The 18,961-nt window shown below is 41.8% G+C and overlaps 2 protein-coding genes across 9 annotated transcripts in view; both read left to right on the forward strand.

The window, feature by feature from the left end:
* LOC309490704 (uncharacterized protein) overlaps positions 1 to 18,961 on the forward strand; it is a gene marked incomplete at its 5' end in the record, with an annotated part of 50,751 nt that overhangs the window by 15,109 nt on the left and 16,681 nt on the right. The window lies entirely within an intron of this gene.
* The window catches only part of LOC309491272 (uncharacterized protein), a 40,140-nt gene that overhangs the window by 1,701 nt on the left and 19,478 nt on the right, over positions 1 to 18,961 (forward strand). For 5 of the 8 annotated variants that reach the window (XR_014202977.1, XM_082160775.1, XM_082160771.1 and 2 more), the window contains exons 1-4: positions 1 to 1,286; positions 1,554 to 1,661; positions 1,743 to 1,796; positions 2,013 to 2,129. The exon at positions 1 to 1,286 is cut by the window's left edge and continues 1,701 nt beyond it. Coding sequence is in view for 7 of the 8 variants with exons in the window: in XM_082160775.1 (XP_082016901.1) it covers positions 1,151 to 1,286; positions 1,554 to 1,661; positions 1,743 to 1,796; positions 2,013 to 2,129 (415 nt within the window). In the remaining variant the exon portion in view is untranslated. Of the gene's footprint in view, positions 1,287 to 1,553; positions 1,662 to 1,742; positions 1,797 to 2,012; positions 2,130 to 2,205; positions 2,317 to 12,479; positions 14,170 to 18,961 lie in introns of those variants that run through there. The other 3 variants (XM_082160770.1, XM_082160769.1, XM_082160774.1) reach the window with 3 other exon arrangements.

An 18,961-nucleotide genomic window follows, 5' to 3' on the forward strand; every position in this document is an offset into this window, starting at 1 on the left:
ACTTTCTAAAAGTGTATTCAATAAGTATTATAATGCATAATAACAGTTACAATCATTCATGAGATCATACAATGCATTATAAGGTTCATTACAAGGCATAATTACTGCGTTAAAAATACTTTATAATGCATTATACGTGAGGGCTTTAATAAAGTGTTACTGTAACATCTTTGTTCTCATTATAATGTTTCTTCCAGTCAAAGTCTTTTCACATGGAAATCCACCACATATTTCTCTAGAATGTTCTGGCTTGTGGACAGTGATTCATCTGAGATATTCCTCTCCTGATTCAGGAGACACACACACACACACACACACACACACACACACACACACACACACACACACACACACACACACACACACACACACACACACACACACACACACACACACACACACACACACATCTGAGATATTCCTCTCCTGATTCAGACACAGTGAACTTTAAAGGTATAGCGGAGGATTTTTTTACTTCCGGGTGGAATGCCTATACTATTGGTCCTCCTAATTGTCAATCATTCTGGTGAATCAATCAAACTTTTCAAAAAGTGGAGAGGGCGGGTCTTATCTAAAATTCGGAAAGATCCTCCACTATACCTTTAACTGAGAGAGCAACAGGACTTTGGTGAACACTAGTAATGCAATTTCCTCATTCCTTCAAATCTGTTCATTGAGAAACAACACACTCCTCTAGATCTAGATGACCTGAGAGTGACCTGAGAATGTTCAGCAAGTGTGTGTGTGTGTGAGAGAGAGAGAGAGAGAGAGAGAGAGAGAGAGTGTGAGAGTGTGTGTGTGTGTGTGTGTGTGTGTGTGTGTGTGTGTGTGTGTGTGTGTGTGTGTGTGTGTGTGTGTGTGTGTGTGTGTGTGTGTGTGTGTGAGAATAAACATACTGTTATATTTTTCCTTGATGTGGACGCAAAGTTTTGTTATAGATATCTTTATAGTTATTAATGGTTATTATACACTTGTAGTTATTTAACAGGCTTTAAAAGGGGAAGGACTCTGAAACAGTGGACAGTGACTGAACATGAGGAGCGTTTAAACAGGATAATATGAGAGGAAGTGAAACTATCATCACTGTGTGCATCAGTGCAGTTACTACTAGATCCTGAGGGAATATAGTTAAAGTTCGAGCACATTCAACATGAGTTTCCAGATCTACTTTACAGATATGAGACACGGACTGGAGAGAAGAACAGTTTCTGTGGCGAATTCAGAAGAGGAATTCAGGAACACCACAGTGCAGGAGTTAAAGAGAAAACTCATTCCTGAAGACCAACGTAAGTCCAACACTTCAGTCTTCTGTGTACATTAGCTAACATATGTCAAGTAGATTGTGATGTTAATACAGAAAATCTGTATTTGAATGTAGATTCAGCTCTTATTAATGGGGAAGCCTGAGATTGAGAAGTTAGCAAATAAATAACAATTCAGAAAGCACATATTAATGAGGAAAACAGTTGATGTGTTTGTGTGTGTGTGTGTGTGTGTGTGTGTGTGTGTGTGTGTGTGTGTGTGTGTTCTCTGTTCCTCATGTTTCTTCACAGTTGAAGACACTATTCTTCGCTGCCGCTTCAACACACTGGAGAAGAATCGCACACTGGGTTTCTACGGCATTAAACATGAGGATCATATTATCGCAGTGCGCTGTAGAAGTATGCATTATTTACACTAGTGTTTGACATTATTAAAAGCATTTATTTATAGTCTTAAACTAACTGACCTTTTCATTTCAGTCTCCGTTAGAGGGAAACGCCCGAGAGACTCTTCTCCTGTTCACCAGTCGACAGGTCAGTTTCACAATCCCACAAATGCTTGTTTTCTCTATCAGTGGTTTTTAATTAAACATTTTTATAATAACATGTTTACAGCGTTTACACACATCAGACCTTTTCATGTTGATTTTTTTTTTCTTTTTTATGAGTTTTGTGCTCAAATATAACTTGAAACTTTATTATGATGAGTGTAAAATACTTTTGATTATTGTGTTTGCTGTTTCTTCACAGTTAAAAACTCTAAACTTGACAACTCTGATCTCAAGACACTGGAGGATGATCACACACTGGGTTTCGGCATTAAACATGAGGATGAAGTTACTTCAGCAGAGACAGCATCCAGTGAACGTATGCATTACACTAGTATATGAAATTATCAAAGCATTGATTCATAATCTTAAGCTAACTGACCTTTTCATTTCAGCCTCCATTTCACCGTCATCAACGAGTGGCTCTGAATGGGAAGAGTCAGGTTCACCGATCTCTTCTTGCTCGTCTTTTCAGCCCCACAGTGGATTTCCTGAATGGTCATTTGGTCAGTTTCTCTTAGAGTCTAAAGTCCACAAATGCTTGTTTTCTCCATCAGTGGTTTTGCATTACACACATTTATAAAGGCACTGATAGACAGATCTAAGGCAAACAATCATACTCTTCTGTTCTTCTGCACATCCTCTCATTCATGGAGCTTTTATTCTGTAATGTTTTAGTTGGATGTTCGTCTAACGTTTTTTGTTTTTTTTTTGCTATTTGTTTCAGAATATTCAACATTCATAAGTAACTTTCCCATAATGTTTGAAGAATGATAATATGGAACGTTCTCTTAATGTTTTTAATGTTTCATATCTTAATGGGAACGTCAGTAAAACATTCTTAGAACATTTCTTTGTTGAACTGAGTTTTTATGGCGACTTCTCATTGCATTTTTACTGTTTCATGAGTTTTATTCTTCATAATTGTGTTATTGTTGAGTTTCTCTGACTGATTAACACATATAGTGTAATAACATGCTCTCTATGATGCTGTATGATTGGCATTTCTCTTCTTATGAACATTAACAGTGGAAAAGTTCACAAGTTTTGCTTTCATGCTTGCTTTCATGCGAGTGGCGTCGGGAGTGAGAGGACGCTGGCGCATTTTGGCTGCCGCTTCTCACACCGGACGAAAAAAGCTTGTTTGCAACTAAACGGTTTTACCTACTGACTTTGTTTGGTACCGGTGGTATCTATTCCTGCCTCAAGATCTGGACTGTGTCTTTGCCTGGTCGCCGCATCTGCTGCCTGTCACGTTGTGACTCTGCTGTGACCACCAACAAGCTAGCTCCCAGGGATGCCTTCGGCCCATCCCCGCTGTGTTCTGCTCAAGCAGTGGATTACAGCCCGGTTACTGGCCGGCCTGCACTCCGGAGCAGCCTGTCAGCTATGCGGCTACTGTTTATGACCTTCCTGCTGGCCTCTCTGCGGCTCTTGTCATCTACGGCTCTGACCATGGCGCTTCGATGCACGTCCTTGCAGCTTCTCAGATTCAACCACCGCGCACCTCCTTCACTGGACATCACCTCTACTCTGCAACAACAAGGTCTTCTCCGTCGTCGCCCTTATATCCACCGAGGCTCCCGTCGCAATCTTCTCTACTACTTCAGTGCCGAAAACAGTATTCCATCTTTCTGGTCCGGCCGTAGTTCACTCCCGCCTGGACACCGGCGCAACAACAACATCCGCATACGTCATCCGCGCACTCTTCATGTGACTTCATCTAACCTCCTGCCCGTCTCAACTTCCGCCACTTGGATTTCACAACAAAAGCCTCTTAAGACAGCGCTATTTAATACAAGATCACTTAACAATAAAAGCCTGCTCCTCTGTGAATTCATTATTGACAATAATCTGGATTTTCTCTGTCTTACTGAAACCTGGCACAAACCCATGGACTACATTGCATTAAATCTGACCACCCCACCTGGATACTCCTTCATCGACAACCCCCGTCTGGACCGGCGAGGAGGTGGCATTGCGGTCATTCACCGCAGCGATATCTCCATCCGCCCCATCCCCATCCCGGTTGTATCCTCATTCGAACACTTGGCTTTTAGACTGCCTGGTTCCCAATCACTCACTGCTGCAGTCATCTACCGCCCTCCCAAAACTTGCCCATCATTTCTTTCTGATTTCACTGACTTCGTAACTCAGCTGTCCTCTATTTCTCCATCCGTTCTCCTCATTGGTGACTTCAACATTCATATCGACTCTCCGGCAGCAAAATTCACATCTGACTTTTTGGACATTTTAAATTGCCTCAACCTCACCCAGCATGTCACTTCACCTACACATAATCATGGACATATCCTGGACCTGGTCTGTTCCACACCCTCCCTCACCATACAAGTTCAAGTTCAAGTTCGTTTTATTTGTATAGCACATATACAACGGCCAATAGGCTGACCAAAGTGCTTTACAGATGATACCACATACACAGAATACCAGACCAAGCAAAATTTTATATAACCCAATTTAAAAAACAAAATAAAATAAAATAATCACAGTAGTCAATATCACAATAGTCAATACACTAGGGAAAACAAATACGTTTTTAGCAGGGACTTAAAAACAGACAGTGAAGGGGCCATTCTGATCTCTAGAGGCAGGGCATTCCAAAGTCGGGGCCCTGCCACTGCAAATGCGCGTTCGCCTCTACGCTTAAGCCTAACGTGAGGGACTACCAACAAAGCCTGGTCAAGGGATCGTAGGCTTCTGGACGGAGTGTAGAGATGAAGAAGTTCAGAGAGGTAGACAGGGGCTAGGTTGTGCAGGGATTTGAATACAAAGAGTAAAATTTTAAACTCTATTCTCAGACAAACCGGCAGCCAGTGTAAGGATTTAAGAACCGGGGTGATGTGTTCATGTTTACGACACTTTAAAAGAAGTCTGGCCGCAGCATTCTGAACGAGCTGAAGACGTGCAATTTGACCCTTAGATATTCCGCAGTATAAAGAGTTGCAATAATCTAGACGAGATGTAACAAAAGCGTGAACAGCCATTTCTAGAGTTTTTGGAGTGAGAAAATGTTTAATTTTAGACAGTAAGCGAAGCTGATAGAAACTGGATTCGATAACAGAGGAGATGTGTTTGTCAAATTTTAAATGCTGGTCAACAAGAACTCCTAGGTTCCGAACCTTTGAGGATCTAAAAACTGATAGACTTTCTAACTCAGGGCTTATACACTGAGAGTTCTCATTTGGACCGAAAACAATTACCTCGGTCTTGTCTTCATTTAGGAAGAGGAAATTTTGGGCAAGCCATAATTTAACCTCCTCTAGACATTGCAGAAGAGAAGTAATCGCAGTGGGAATGTTTCTTCTGATGGGTAAATAGATCTGCGTATCATCTGCGTAGAAATGAAAAGACACGCCATGTTTACGCAAGATAGAGCCCAGAGGAAGCATGTAAAGAGAAAATAAAGAGGGAGCTAAAATAGAGCCTTGTGGAAGGCCACAGGTCAAAGGTGCAGGGGAAGAGGTAAAATTACCCAGCTTCACTAAAAACTTTCTGTCAGACAGGTATGACTGAAACCATTTCAGGACATTAGCTTTTAGACCTACCCAAGACTCCAGTCTAGATAATAGAGAGGAGTGGTCTACAGTATCAAAAGCGGCAGACAGATCTAAAAGAATAAGAACCACAGAGTCTCCGGAATCAGTGGAGAGGTAAATATAATTTAACACTCTCAACAGGGCGGACTCAGTGCTGTGAGCAGACTTAAAACCCGATTGAAAAACCTCATAAATACAGTTACTTGACAGAAAACATTGAAGTTGTTTCAACACGTTTTTCTCTAAAGCTTTTGAAATGAAAGGTAAGACAGAAATTGGCCGAAAATTTTTTAGGACAGAGGAATCCAGTGAAGGCTTCTTGAGCAGAGGAGTGACCGTAGCCACTTTAAGACTGGCAGGAACAGAGCCGGTTTGAAGACACTTATTGATAAAAGACACCAAACCTGGCCCAATCGAATTGATAATTAATTTTAAAAATCGCGGGTGAATAATATCGGTAGAACAGAATGAAGGTTTAAGCTTGCCAATCACCTCCTTCAATTCCTGAAGATTGATAGGTACAAAAGCATCGAAAACGCCAGAGGCAGATGACATGATTGGAGAGACAGTTAAAGTTAAAGTGGGGTAGACGCCAAGTCTTAAGTTAGTAATTTTGTCACTGAAATATCTCAAGAAGCTTTCACAGAGAGCAACAGAGGCATCAGGCAAAGAGTTAACAGAAGGATTTGTCACAGATTGAATAATAGAAAACAAAACCTTAGGTTTAGAGTGATTCATTTCAATTAAATTTGAAAAATATACAGCTTTCGCAGACTTCGCTGCAGTCTGGTAGGATGTCAGAGAATCTCTGAACATTAGAAGAGAGATATGCAGCCTGTCCTTTTTCCATTTTCGTTCTGCCTTTCTACAATATTGTCTTAGGAGACGGGTGTCAGAATTTAACCACAGTTCAGATTTTGGTTTGTGCTTGTGAGGCTTAAAGGGAGCAGTTGCATTTGCTACCTTCAGCCAGGCAGAATTCATTAGGCTAAGATGCTGATCAGCATCCAAGTCAGATAATGATTGATCTAAGAGCAGCTGTGAACAACATTCAGCAAAGCACAAGTTGAAATTTGTGCTGAACTGAGGAGAGTAGAACCGAGACAGAGTTACAGGTATAGTAGAAAAATGAGAGAGATCTGGAAGAGTCAGAGAAAAAAGTATGGGCTTATGGTCCGAGATCATAAAGTCTGAGAGCACAATATCAGTCACATCAAGCCCATATGACAGTACAAGATCCAACGTATGGCCCTGGATGTGAGTAGAGTCACTGATCCACTGAGATAAATTAAAAGCGTCAATGAGATTAAGAAAGTCATGTGATAGGGGGTTTGACGGACAGCAAACATGGATATTAAAATCGCCTACCAATAGAAAGCGATCGTAATTAGTGGCAATATTGCCGACCAATTCAGTGAAATGCTGTATAAAGTCCTTAGAAGAGTGTGGAGGACGGTAGATCACCCCTAAACATACAGGACCATTCCAGTCTAACTGAAGAAACTGAGCTTCAAAACTGGAAAAGGCCGTTACAGGGACCAATCGACAGCGTGCAGAGATAGAGTTCTTTAAAACTGTTACTATCCCGCCACCGCGTCCCTTCAGACAAGGAGAGTTAAAAAATGTACAGTCAGATGGGATCAAATCAGCAAAAGGAGTTAGATCACCAACCTTTATCCAGGATTCCGTAATGAACATAAAATCCAAGTTGTGAGATGAGTAAAAGTCGTTTAATAAAAAGGTCTTATTCACCAAGGAGCGAGCATTTAATAATGCCATCTTCGGTGGAGAAATAATAACAGGAGATGATGTTGCGCGTTTCAGTACGCGCAGATTTCCGTGAGTTACTCCCCATCTTCGAGAGCCGAGGCCGATTCGGTGGAGACCGGCATGAGAAACAGGACTCAGGTGTAGGGGGAGAACAGGACGAAGCCACCGGTAGATCAAGTCCAGTGGGCGCCAGATAGCAGAGCCGCCGGATTCGTTGGTAGGATCCAGGAGAGAGCCAGCCCGCAGACGAGCTTTCAGCTTCACAAGATATCCTCCACGGTTGCCTCGTTTCCTCCTACGCTTTCTTCGCGGGATGTTGAGGGGCCACCGGCGGATACAATCTGGGATGACCGTTTGGAAAGACTCATTCGTATTGTCACAGGAGCAGTCCACATCCAAAGTATAAGAGTTTAAGAGTGTGTCCGCAACAGAGTCGTGGATGTCCAAGAGTGCTCGGCGGTCGTAGATTAAAAGCGAGCAGCAGTTTAGAGTCAGAGCAAACAACCAGACAAACAAATAGGAGAGCAGTAGACGGCATGCCAAATACACAGGCGCCATCTTGAACCATACATAACCTTTCATTGACCGACCTCACAATTTCTGATCATTTGGCCATCACCTTGGATATCATTACCCCCTCACCTACCGTCAAACACAAAAGAACAATTACATTTCGAAACCTGAAATCCATTAGTCCCATCTCTCTCACCTCCTCCATATCCCATGCCATCTCTACTTCTTCGCTTCCCTCTGATCCGATTGTCTCTGATCTAGTCAACTTCTACAACCACACACTCTCCACCTGCCTCAACCAAATAGCCCCCCTTAAAACTGCCTCAGTCTCCTTCTCCACCTCTGCACCTTGGTACACCCCAGATCTTCACATTCTCAAAAGACAAAAAAGACAACTTGAAAGGATCCATAAAAAATCCGGTCTCACTGTCCATGCCCAAGCTTACAAACACGCCATAACCACATACAATTCTGCTCTCAAAACTGCCCGGTCCAACTTCTACTCACAACTCATCCACTCAAATTCTTCCAACTCCCGCACCCTATTCTCCACATTTGCAAAACTGACCAAACCCAAGGACAATATAACCTCCACTTTCACTACAGACAAATGCAATAACTTTCTGTCATCCGACCATACTAAAATCCATACCATACACTGTTCACTAGCATCCACTTCCTCCGCTTCTCCTCCTTCTGAATATCAACTCACTCCGCTCACACACAACAGCTTTTCCTCTTTCTCTCCTCTGTCTACCTCTGACACCTCCAAACTCCTCTCAACCATGAAATTCTCCAACTGCCAGCTTGACCCGATCCCTTCTCCCCTCTTCAAAACCTGTCAACAAATCCTCATCCCTCTCAGGACCATCATCATCAACACTTCCCTTACGTCTGGATCTGTTCCATCTCCGCTAAAACTTGCGTCCATCACACCCCTCCTGAAAAAACCTGGCCTCAATCCTGACAATCTGGACAACTTCAGACCCATCTCCAATCTCCCGTTACTTTCAAAAATTCTGGAACGCGCCGTCATCACACAACTCCACCAATATCTCCACTCCTCTCAACTCTTCGAAACATTTCAATCCGGATTCCGTCCACACCACAGCACAGAAACAGCACTTCTTAAAGTCACAAATGATCTGCTCATTGCTGCCGACTCTGGTTCCATATCCATCCTCCTTCTCCTCGATCTCTCCGCTGCATTTTACACAATAGACCAAAAATCTTAAATCTATTGGCATCTCTGGCACAGCACTTCTCTGGCTCACCTCCTACCTCTCTGACCGTCACCACTTTGTCTCTGTTAACAACTGCAACTCCCACACCTCCCCTGTCACCCATGGTGTCCCCCAAGGTTCCGTGCTCGGCCCCCTCCTCTTCACCATCTACATGCTTCCCCTCTGTCAGATCATCCGCCACCATGGACTCCATTTTCACTGCTACGCCGATGATACCCAACTCTACATGTCCACCAAATCCATCACCCCGGCTATCCTCTCCACCATCACCAATTGCATTTCCGACATTAAAACCTGGATGGACAATAACTTTCTTAAACTCAACAGCAATAAAACAGAACTCCTTATCACCGGCCCAAAATCTCTCCTCTCTTCTATTCAGAACTTTTCTCTCCTTATCGACGGACATAATGTCACCCCCTCCCTCTCTGTCCGAAACCTTGGTATCATAATGGACTCCACCCTCTCATACCGAACACACATCAACCATATCACTAAACTATCCTTCTTCCACCTCCGCAACATTGCCCGCTTTCGCCCCTCCCTTACCCTGTCACCAGCTGAAATCCTAATTCACGCATTTATAACTTCAAGACTTGACTACTGCAATAGCCTTCTCTACGGACTTCCTACCAATCAACTACAAAAACTGCAATATATCCAGAATTCAGCCGCCCGCCTCCTCACCCACACCCGGTACCGAGAACACATCACCCCTGTTCTCCAGCAGCTCCATTGGCTACCTGTTCATTATCGCATTCAATATAAGCTCCTCCTCCTCACCTACAAGTCCCTCCATAACTTGGCCCCGCCCTATCTCACTGAGCTCCTGGAACAGCACCAACCCACCCGCCACCTCCGCTCAGCTGGCCCCAACCGCCTTACCCCGATCGTCCGCACTAACCGCCGGACCTTGGGGGACCAAGCCTTCGCTATCGCCGCCCCCACCCTCTGGAACTCACTCCCTACATCCATTAGAAATTCCGACTCACTACCAAACTTCAAATCAGTACTCAAAACCCACCTGTTCAAACTAGCTTTTCCTTAAAACCATTTTTGTTTTGTTTGTTTTATTCCCCATGTGAAGCGTCTTTGAGTGTCCAGAAAAGCGCTATACAAGTGTGATGTATTATTATGACCGCCGCTAGCGTAGCTAGCGAAAGCGGCGGTCATATAGGGATTGTCAAAGTTTTTTTTTTTTTTTTTTTTTGTCACCTTACTGAATTTTTCGTCAACGATACCAGGGACACCGAAGCACCGGGGAACATGAAATTTGGTGGGCATGTAGCCCCACTAGACTTCTAAGGAAAAATTTCGTTTGGTCCCCGGGGGCCACTCCCCCCCCCGCGCTGGGCCCCCCCAAACCCCCAAAAATGCAGTTTTTCCTAAATAACTACCTGAACCGTGGCACCGAGGATGAAGAAATTTTTATGGTATGTTGGTCTACTAGACTTTTACGGAAAAATTTCGTTTGGTCCCCGGGGGCCACTTCCCCCCCCGCGCTGGGGCCCCCTTAAATTTTTCGTCAACGATACCAGGGACACCGAAACACCGGGGAACATGAAATTTGGTGGGCATGTAGCCCCACTAGACTTCTAAGGAAAAATTTCGTTTGGTCCCCGGGGGCCACTCCCCCCCCCGCGCTGGGCCCCCCCAAACCCAAAAAAATACAGTTTTTCCTAAATAACTACCTGAACCGTGGCACCGAGGATGAAGAAATTTTTATGTTATGTTGGTATTCTAGACTTTTACGGAAAAATTTCGTTTGGTCCCCGGAGGCCACTTCCCCCCCCGCGCTGGGGCCCCCGTAAATTTTTCGTCAACGATACCAGGGACACCGAAGCACCGGGGAACATGAAATTTGGTGGGCATGTAGCCCCACTAGACTTCTACGGAAAAATTTCGTTTGGTCCCCGGGGGCCACTCCCCCCCCGCGCTGGGCCCCCCCAAAACCAAAAAAATGCAGTTTTTCCTAAATAACTACCTGAACCGTGGCACCGAGGATGAAGAAATTTTTATGGTATGTTGGTCTACTAGACTTTTACGGAAAAATTTCGTTTGGTCCCCGGGGGCCACTTCCCCCCCCGCGCTGGGGCCCCCGTAAATTTTTCGTCAATGATACCAGGGACACCGAAGCACCGGGGAACATGAAATTTGGTGGGCATGTAGCCCCACTACACTTCTACGGAAAAATTTCGTTTGGTCCCCGGGGGCCACTCCCCCCCCGCGCTGGGCCCCCCCAAACCCAAAAAAATGCAGTTTTTCCTAAATAACTACCTGAACCGTGGCACCGAGGATGAAGAAATTTTTATGGTATGTTGGTCTACTAGACTTTTACGGAAAAATTTCGTTTGGTCCCCGGGGGCCACTTCCCCCCCCTGCGCTGGGGCCCCCGTAAATTTTTCGTCAACGATACCAGGGACACCGAAACACCGGGGAACATGAAATTTGGTGGGCATGTAGCCCCACTAGACTTCTACGGAAAAATTTTGTTTGGTCCCCGGGGGCCACTCCATGCTGGGCCCCCCCAAACCCCAAAAAATGCAGTTTTTCCTAAATAACTACCTGAACCGTGGCACCGAGGATGAAGAAATTTTTATGGTATGTTGCTCTTAAGGGCCCACATCAACCTAGCCCATAATCACTCATTTGTGATTTGCGCCCCTCCCATAAAAAATGAAAATGCAATATTATTCTGCTTTAATCGCCCCTATCTTCAGTGGAGATGTTCAGAACTGCACCATATTTCATGTGTATGATTAACTTGACATCCTCTGGGGGTATCCTCTGCTAAGTTTTGTAGAATTTCATCCATGGGGGGGTATAAAATAAATTCATTTATGTGCACATTTAGTGACTGTACACTCATCGGCCTGTAGATGGTGCTGTTGAGCGAAGGGTTGCTGGTTTAGGATAATACTGTCACACACACACATGCAGGAATACAAACAAACGCAAGCATGCACACACACTGACATCCACACGCACAGACACACACCCATACACACACATACAAATCCACATGCACAGACACACACACACAAACACACACGAGCACACATGTACGCACACATACATACACGCACAGACACACACACACACACACACACACACACACACACAGACACAGACACACACATACACAAACACACACACATACACACACACACACACACAGACAGACATGCACATACTATTACTTTTTTTAGGTATATACATAAACACGCAATACAGCCAAATTACTCCACGTCATTTATTTTTGTGGAAAGCCAGTGCAGGCCTGAGCGGTGGTCATATTTTGTACCGCGATGCGGTACATCTAGTTATTATTATTATTATTATTATTATTAAGTTTAGTTTGGGATGAAAACTTCACAGTTTGTGTCTATACAACAATGCACAGAAATGAACAATTATCCCACATATCCTCTACATAATATACATGTGAACTTTATTATGATGAGTGTAAAACATGTTGAATTATTGATCCTTCATACAATTAAAGTTAAAGGAACATATTGACAGATTCACGACACGATATTATTCAGTTTCTGACGGATGTTTTGTTGTTCTGCTCCACATCAGATTTCCCAGATTATTCACCTCCATGTTGTTCATGGTTCGATATACACACAGGATCCATAGAAATACATCCTCCACCTGAAGATGAAGACGATGAAGATGAAGATAAAGTAATTCCCAGGTCCCAATCTATGGAAAAATTATTATTTGACATGAATCAGCGTCAGTGAACCCAGTGAATAATGTTGAATAATGTTGAATAATGTTGAATAATGTTGAATAATGCTGAATAATGCTGAATAATGCTGTGTATTGTAGTTCAGCCTCTCATAATCATCACATCAATCACATGTGTGTTTATATCAGGTCAGTGTGAGTGTTTACTGTTGATCATATGAGCTCCATCATACATTTACTGAAATATTTCACTGTCAGAGGCCGACATCAGAAGAGAATATGATAGTGAATTATGTGGTGTTTGAACTAAATCACACTTTAACTGATCAGCTCACAGTATTAATATATTTATGATGATTATGTGAGACTGTATAGTTGGTGGAAGTGTGTAATAACAGTGTTTACAATCTATTGGATCTATTGACAGAAATGCAATATAAGATCCATAACTATGTTTTCAGTGGCGTATAAAGACCTTACTTAATGAACCGTTATGTTTTTATTACCTTAGAATGAGTCATTTATATCTACATAACCGCGGCCACCCCCTTCTATGAAGGTCGACATACTGTGACGTCATGTTTCTACCGTAGCCGACAGCGAACAGAGCGCTACAGAGCGCGTTTCGTCACTAACTTGAATGAGAAGCAGCAGAAAAAGACGCAGCAGAATACTCAGGTTGTCCCTGATGCGGCAAACGTGGAGAAAAACATGCTGTCTGAACGACGCCTCGGACATCGTAACGTTAGCTATTTCCCCTTACCTAAGTTAGCTGCTTTGATGCTCTTATCTTATACTAACTGGCATGGAAACAGGCTATGGTAAAGACAGTGAATAAAAGACTAACACAGTGATGAACAAGTAAAAATAACAATCGCAATAACATGTGGTTTTACTGAATAATAAAGTAAATATAATTTAATATATAATATAATATAGAGAAACCTCATTGCTTGACTTGCTACTCTCTGCTGACTCAGACGACGTAGCTTCTCATTTGAGTTTGAAATTTGAGGGATATGCCGTGAGTGACTGACTGTTTGCAATTCGCAATTCTCACCACTAGATGCCGCTAAAGATCACACACTGCACCTTTAAAGGATCCCTTTATAGTCTTATAAGTGACCAAATGCTTGTTTTCTCTATAAAGTGCTTTTTTATTAGAAAGACTTGCTTCAACTAAACTACATATACTATATTACTTTATAAATAATATACATATTTCATACCCAGCAAACAAGTTTCTCTCAACGTATGAACAAACGTTCTTCCAGTGACATTAACAGATGTTAATTCAATGTTATCTGTTTTTTTATAATGTTCTCAAAATCAGGCCGTTATCATCATATGCTTTACTGCACATGTGATTTACTGAATGTTGGTTTATTTGCATTTGTACTGTTGTTTTATTCTTCATAATTGTGTTATTGTTGAACTTTCTTGTTGTGTTCTCACTCCAGTGCATTGCTATAATATTCATGTCCACTAGGTGGCGCTGATGTGTTTACATGTTCAACTGATGTAAGAGCTGTGTGGAAGAAGATGATATAGTTGAATAAAGTGAATGCTGAGCTTCTGCTTGTGTCTGTCAGCTTTCATTTCTCCTTCAACATGACATTTCTCTGACTGATGAACACATATAGTGTAATAACATGCTCTCTATGATGCTGTATGACTGACATTTCTCTTCTTATGAGCATTAACAGTGGAAAAGTGCACAGGTTTTGTTTGTGATGAAAGGTTTGAAGCCACAGTTTGTCTACAAAAAGGGACATAAATGAGCTTTATTATTATTAATCTTAATACTGAATACTCACAGAATTGCACTGGTTGCCAGTTGCCGCTCGCATCAAATTCAAGTCTCTGGCGTTTGCCTACAGAACAACCCCTGGCTCTGCTGCCTCTTACCTAAACTCATTACTCCAGACTCATGTGCCATCCAGAAATGTGCCATGTGCCATCTTGTGGTGCATCATCTCAGAGAGGCACTAAATCTCTTTCTCTGACCTGTACCTGGACTGTTCCTGCTGGAGGAATGATCTAACTCAACGAGAGCTGAGGAGTTCAAGGCCACTTTCAAGATGAAGCAATTTGAAGCAACTTTCAGTTCATGAAGCAATTGATTCAAAACATCATAAAGTTTATTCTTCCATTGCCCAAGCTTAATCAGAGCTTAATTCATAACAAATGAATTTAAATAAATGAGTTACATTTTGAACATTGCATTTTCATGTTTCATGTTAAAGTAATCCATCCATTATATCATGTTCTTTTCAATATCTGGTTGTTGGATCAGAAGGTCTATGTGCTCAGTCGTAACAGAGGCTGCACATTTCACGCACACACGTGATCAGACCAATCATCACTTTATCAAAACCAGAAGGATCAGTGAGTGAAAGTACATTGATTTGTTCCTATTCAAGCTACAGGCTTTCTGTGCGCTGGTTACACACTAAAGTCTCTGCTTTTCTTTTAACATTTGCTGCATATTGTCATATATCAGTGATATAAGTTAATTTCTCTATATGTAATGATAGTAGTGTGTTTATATTAACATATAATGCAGAGTTAGTGAATATTTAATCATATTCATGAGAGGAGCATGCTGGGAACTTTTCATTGGTCAGCTCCTCAACCCTTTACCCTTTACTGGACAAAACGTGGTCACGTGACTGAAGGCACCTCATTAATATTCATGAGTATGCCTGATTTATATCTCCATGGCTGCTCTTTTAGTTAGAAAACACTGCGGTATCTTCATATGTTGTTAGTCTGCTCGTTATTAGTCTTCTTCTCTGTGCTCTACATATTTAATCAGCTGGTGTCGTCTCTGGAGAGCGCGAATCAACACATGATGACAGGTATGTAAGAGAAACGTCTCGGGTTACGAATGTAATCATGGTTCCCTGAGAAGGGGAACGAGACACTAGGGGAACGCCTCTGGCATGAACGGTGTCAGAACACACATTTTTCTATTATACATATGCCTTTTTGTGTATGAAGCAATTAGGTATTGGAGTCAACTATAATGGTCACCTTATATAATGGAAGTGTTTTTATAAAGCAAGACACCAGGGGCCTGTACCATGAAGGTAGCTGAACAAACTCGGGGTTACAGGATTAGTTTTGAGTTGACAAAACCAAACCGTTGCGATCAGGCTTTATTGGTACCATGATGCAGCTCATCAACTTTCTCTGTCAACTCAGGCTTTGATCCTTAAGCTATGATTACTCCACACGCGTGCACATAAAAGAGTGACGTCGACACTGAACAACCAATCGCGGGTAGAGCGAGAGCGATATATTTTTCCGCGGAGGAGCAAGAGATAATCATTCATAATTACGATGACTTTAAATATGTATTTCAAGCTCGAAACAATACTGTCTCTGCTGCCAAAGCAAGAGAAGACTGTTGGAGAAAGATTGCTGATTGTTAATGTGTAAGTTAAACAAATATGTTCTATATTTATGTAAAATGATGTATGTATGTGTAGCCTATATGTGTAATATAGCCTATAGCCTATTTTTATAATATATAAAAAATGATACATGCACATTTTTTATATATTATAAAAATAGGCTATAGGCTATATTACACATAGGCTACACATACATAATTTTACATAAATATAGAACGTATTTGTACTACTAAGAAAGCTAGGGAATCCTATCATAAGATTAACAGAATAATAATAAAGATTTAAAATAATTCTTAACATGTATTATATTGTATAGTACATTTGTGCAATTTGCTTTTTGAAAAAAAATAAATAAAATGTGTTCATGTGATGTCACCCTATCAATATATCTTACCGGCAATTTTATAAAAGCCCTCTTTTATGGACATGGCCGATAAATGTCCGGGAAACACTATTAATGAAACTATTCATGTACTCCTGCAGAGCGAGGACCACCTTACGAATGGTTCGACAAACCGTGTTTTCCCCTATAGCTTCTGTGCGTCACCCACCGTGCAAGAATGTACCACTTGCAACAACAACAAAAACGCAACGCAATGCCATTCGCGGTACAGTAAGTGCATGAATTCGACGTGTTAAATTCTTTATGTGCGGCTCAAGAAGTTCGCAAAGATAAGACATTCCTTCCGCGGAAAATCTGTATCTTTCATACAAGTAACTATCAGGAAAGGCAAGGGGATTTTGTCTGGCTAAAAACTCTTTCTCTACGAAGTGCTCGTCTAACAATTTGCGCTGAGATGTCACAGGATTTGGAAGAAAAGGTGAAGTCATTGTAACAGACACTGGGAATAAGTTACGTCACCTATATGTTTCTTTGCTCTCAGCTGATTGGTCAAACTTCAGTCTGAGATCTTGAATCCAGAACATAACCTGCCCCGGAGCAGGTTAGCCGTGCAGCGTAAGATACCATGGCGACGAACACCGATTAAAGCCAAGCTACTTTCATAGTACCTAAAACCCAGGGTTGGCGGAAACTAAACTGAAACATAGCTGGCTAGCCACCTAAACCAGCTTCATGGTACAGGCCCCAGAAGTTGTTGTAAAATCATTTATTGAGAAAATGGTTTATAAAGAAAAACACCACACTGAATGTTGTAAGCATTTATTAAGAGAAAAACTAGAGATACATTGAAAATGTGTTAGAAAGAGCTTTGCCAAAGAAAGAAGAAGAAAGCAATCATTACCGTCGACGTGTTGCGGACGAGACACAGAAGATACAGCGATGAAGAAAAGAGACCAAGAAAAGTTGATGGACTTTAAAAGGACTGGAAAGAAATGTAGACGCTGATTCACCAGGACGTCTCCGGTGTTAGATGCCATTGCGCCTCATGAAGATAAAAGCTTGTAAATTATTTGGTTTTGATTTACTTTTATTTGTATTTTATATATTAGTTCCTTTTATGTAAACTAGTTCACCTGTATTTAACAAAAAATATATATAATTAAAATGAAGAAGCTCGTCTGCCATAAGTCTCTGTATAACACAAGACTGAGCTGAACTAAACCACGGAGAAGTCTTCTGTGATCTAAATATATGCAAATTCAAATGCTTATTATTTAGGACAGATTTGACTTACTTTACCTAACCTGAGAATAATTAAAATAAGGTCAAATGTGTTTAAAATTACGCACCATAAAACAGCACAAAAATATGACGCAGCACAACAGTTTTCAATATCTGAGAAAACAACAAGATCAGATCAGACATACTGAAGTGTATTAACTCAATGAGACGAACTAGTTTGAAGAGTCTGACCGAACACACCAACAGAGTGAGAAACATGAACAGTGCTTCATGTGTTCATAGCCAAAGTCTCTCATGTTTTCAACAAACACAACAATTTTTTTCCAAAGATCCAGCCATGACTGGAAAAACATTTGGGACAGTATTTTTTTCTGTTAATGGACTTCCCAGTTTCCAATGAAACATAGTCTGACTCTTGTAGGCTAATGTCTTACTTATATTTACAAAATTACATACAACTTGTGCTTGTCTTTTTAGAGGACCATGCTTTCCCTCAAATCTCATGCACCAACATTTGACAGTGGGCCACATTTGATCATCATTCGCCAGTAATGAGTCATAAAATGATGCTTTGGTATTAGTGATTTGTTTGGCTATAGAGTCTTAAATTATGGTGATCAATAAAAATACAGCTAATCCTTTGGTAACAACTGGTGCAAAAATTATACTACAGATTTCTTTAAAGAGAAGGTGTCATGATGATTCTGCACTCGTGTCCTTGATTTTCTTTAGTCTTGAGGCATAATCATGACAGACCCGTGTTTTATGTGCAAACACATGGCCTTTTGCTGGGCCATGTGCTTGTGTTGTCTCGTTCTCTTGCCCCGCCCCCTTGTTATCCTCGTTTTGTCATTATTGCTTCACCTGTGTCACCTGTTTCCCTCATTAGTTTTTCCCTATTTAATCCCCTTGTGTTTGCTGTCCTGTGCTGGTTCATTGTCGTTCATTATGTGTGAGATTCCTATGAATGTCATTCATGGTGTGAAACTATCTGTAAGTAACCTGTTGAAAGTCTTGTCTGGAAAGAAGAGTTTGTTCCTGTCTATTGTCTAGTTTCTTGTTTGAGTCTAAGTCTAGTCAGTTTAATATAGTCTTCCCTGTCTTGTTTTGCCCCCTCGTGGGTTTTGTTTTCTGTTTTCTGTCATCAATAAATCCTGTGTGTCCTGGGGCCCGTTCTTCGTACGTCGCTAACTCAGTTAGCTGGATTTGATTGTTGGCGATTTGGCATGATCTTGGATTGTTTGGTTCTTCGACGCTCATCCTGGACTTGCTGTCATAGCAACAGGTCCGTAAGCTTAAACCTGCTCGGGAGCAGAGGCTTATTTCATGTAAACAGGATTAGACTGCGGCTTCATAAGCGGAGC

This window comes from Leuciscus leuciscus (assembly GCF_965113295.1).
Source record: "Leuciscus leuciscus genome assembly, chromosome: 25".
Taxonomy (NCBI): domain Eukaryota; kingdom Metazoa; phylum Chordata; class Actinopteri; order Cypriniformes; family Leuciscidae; genus Leuciscus; species Leuciscus leuciscus.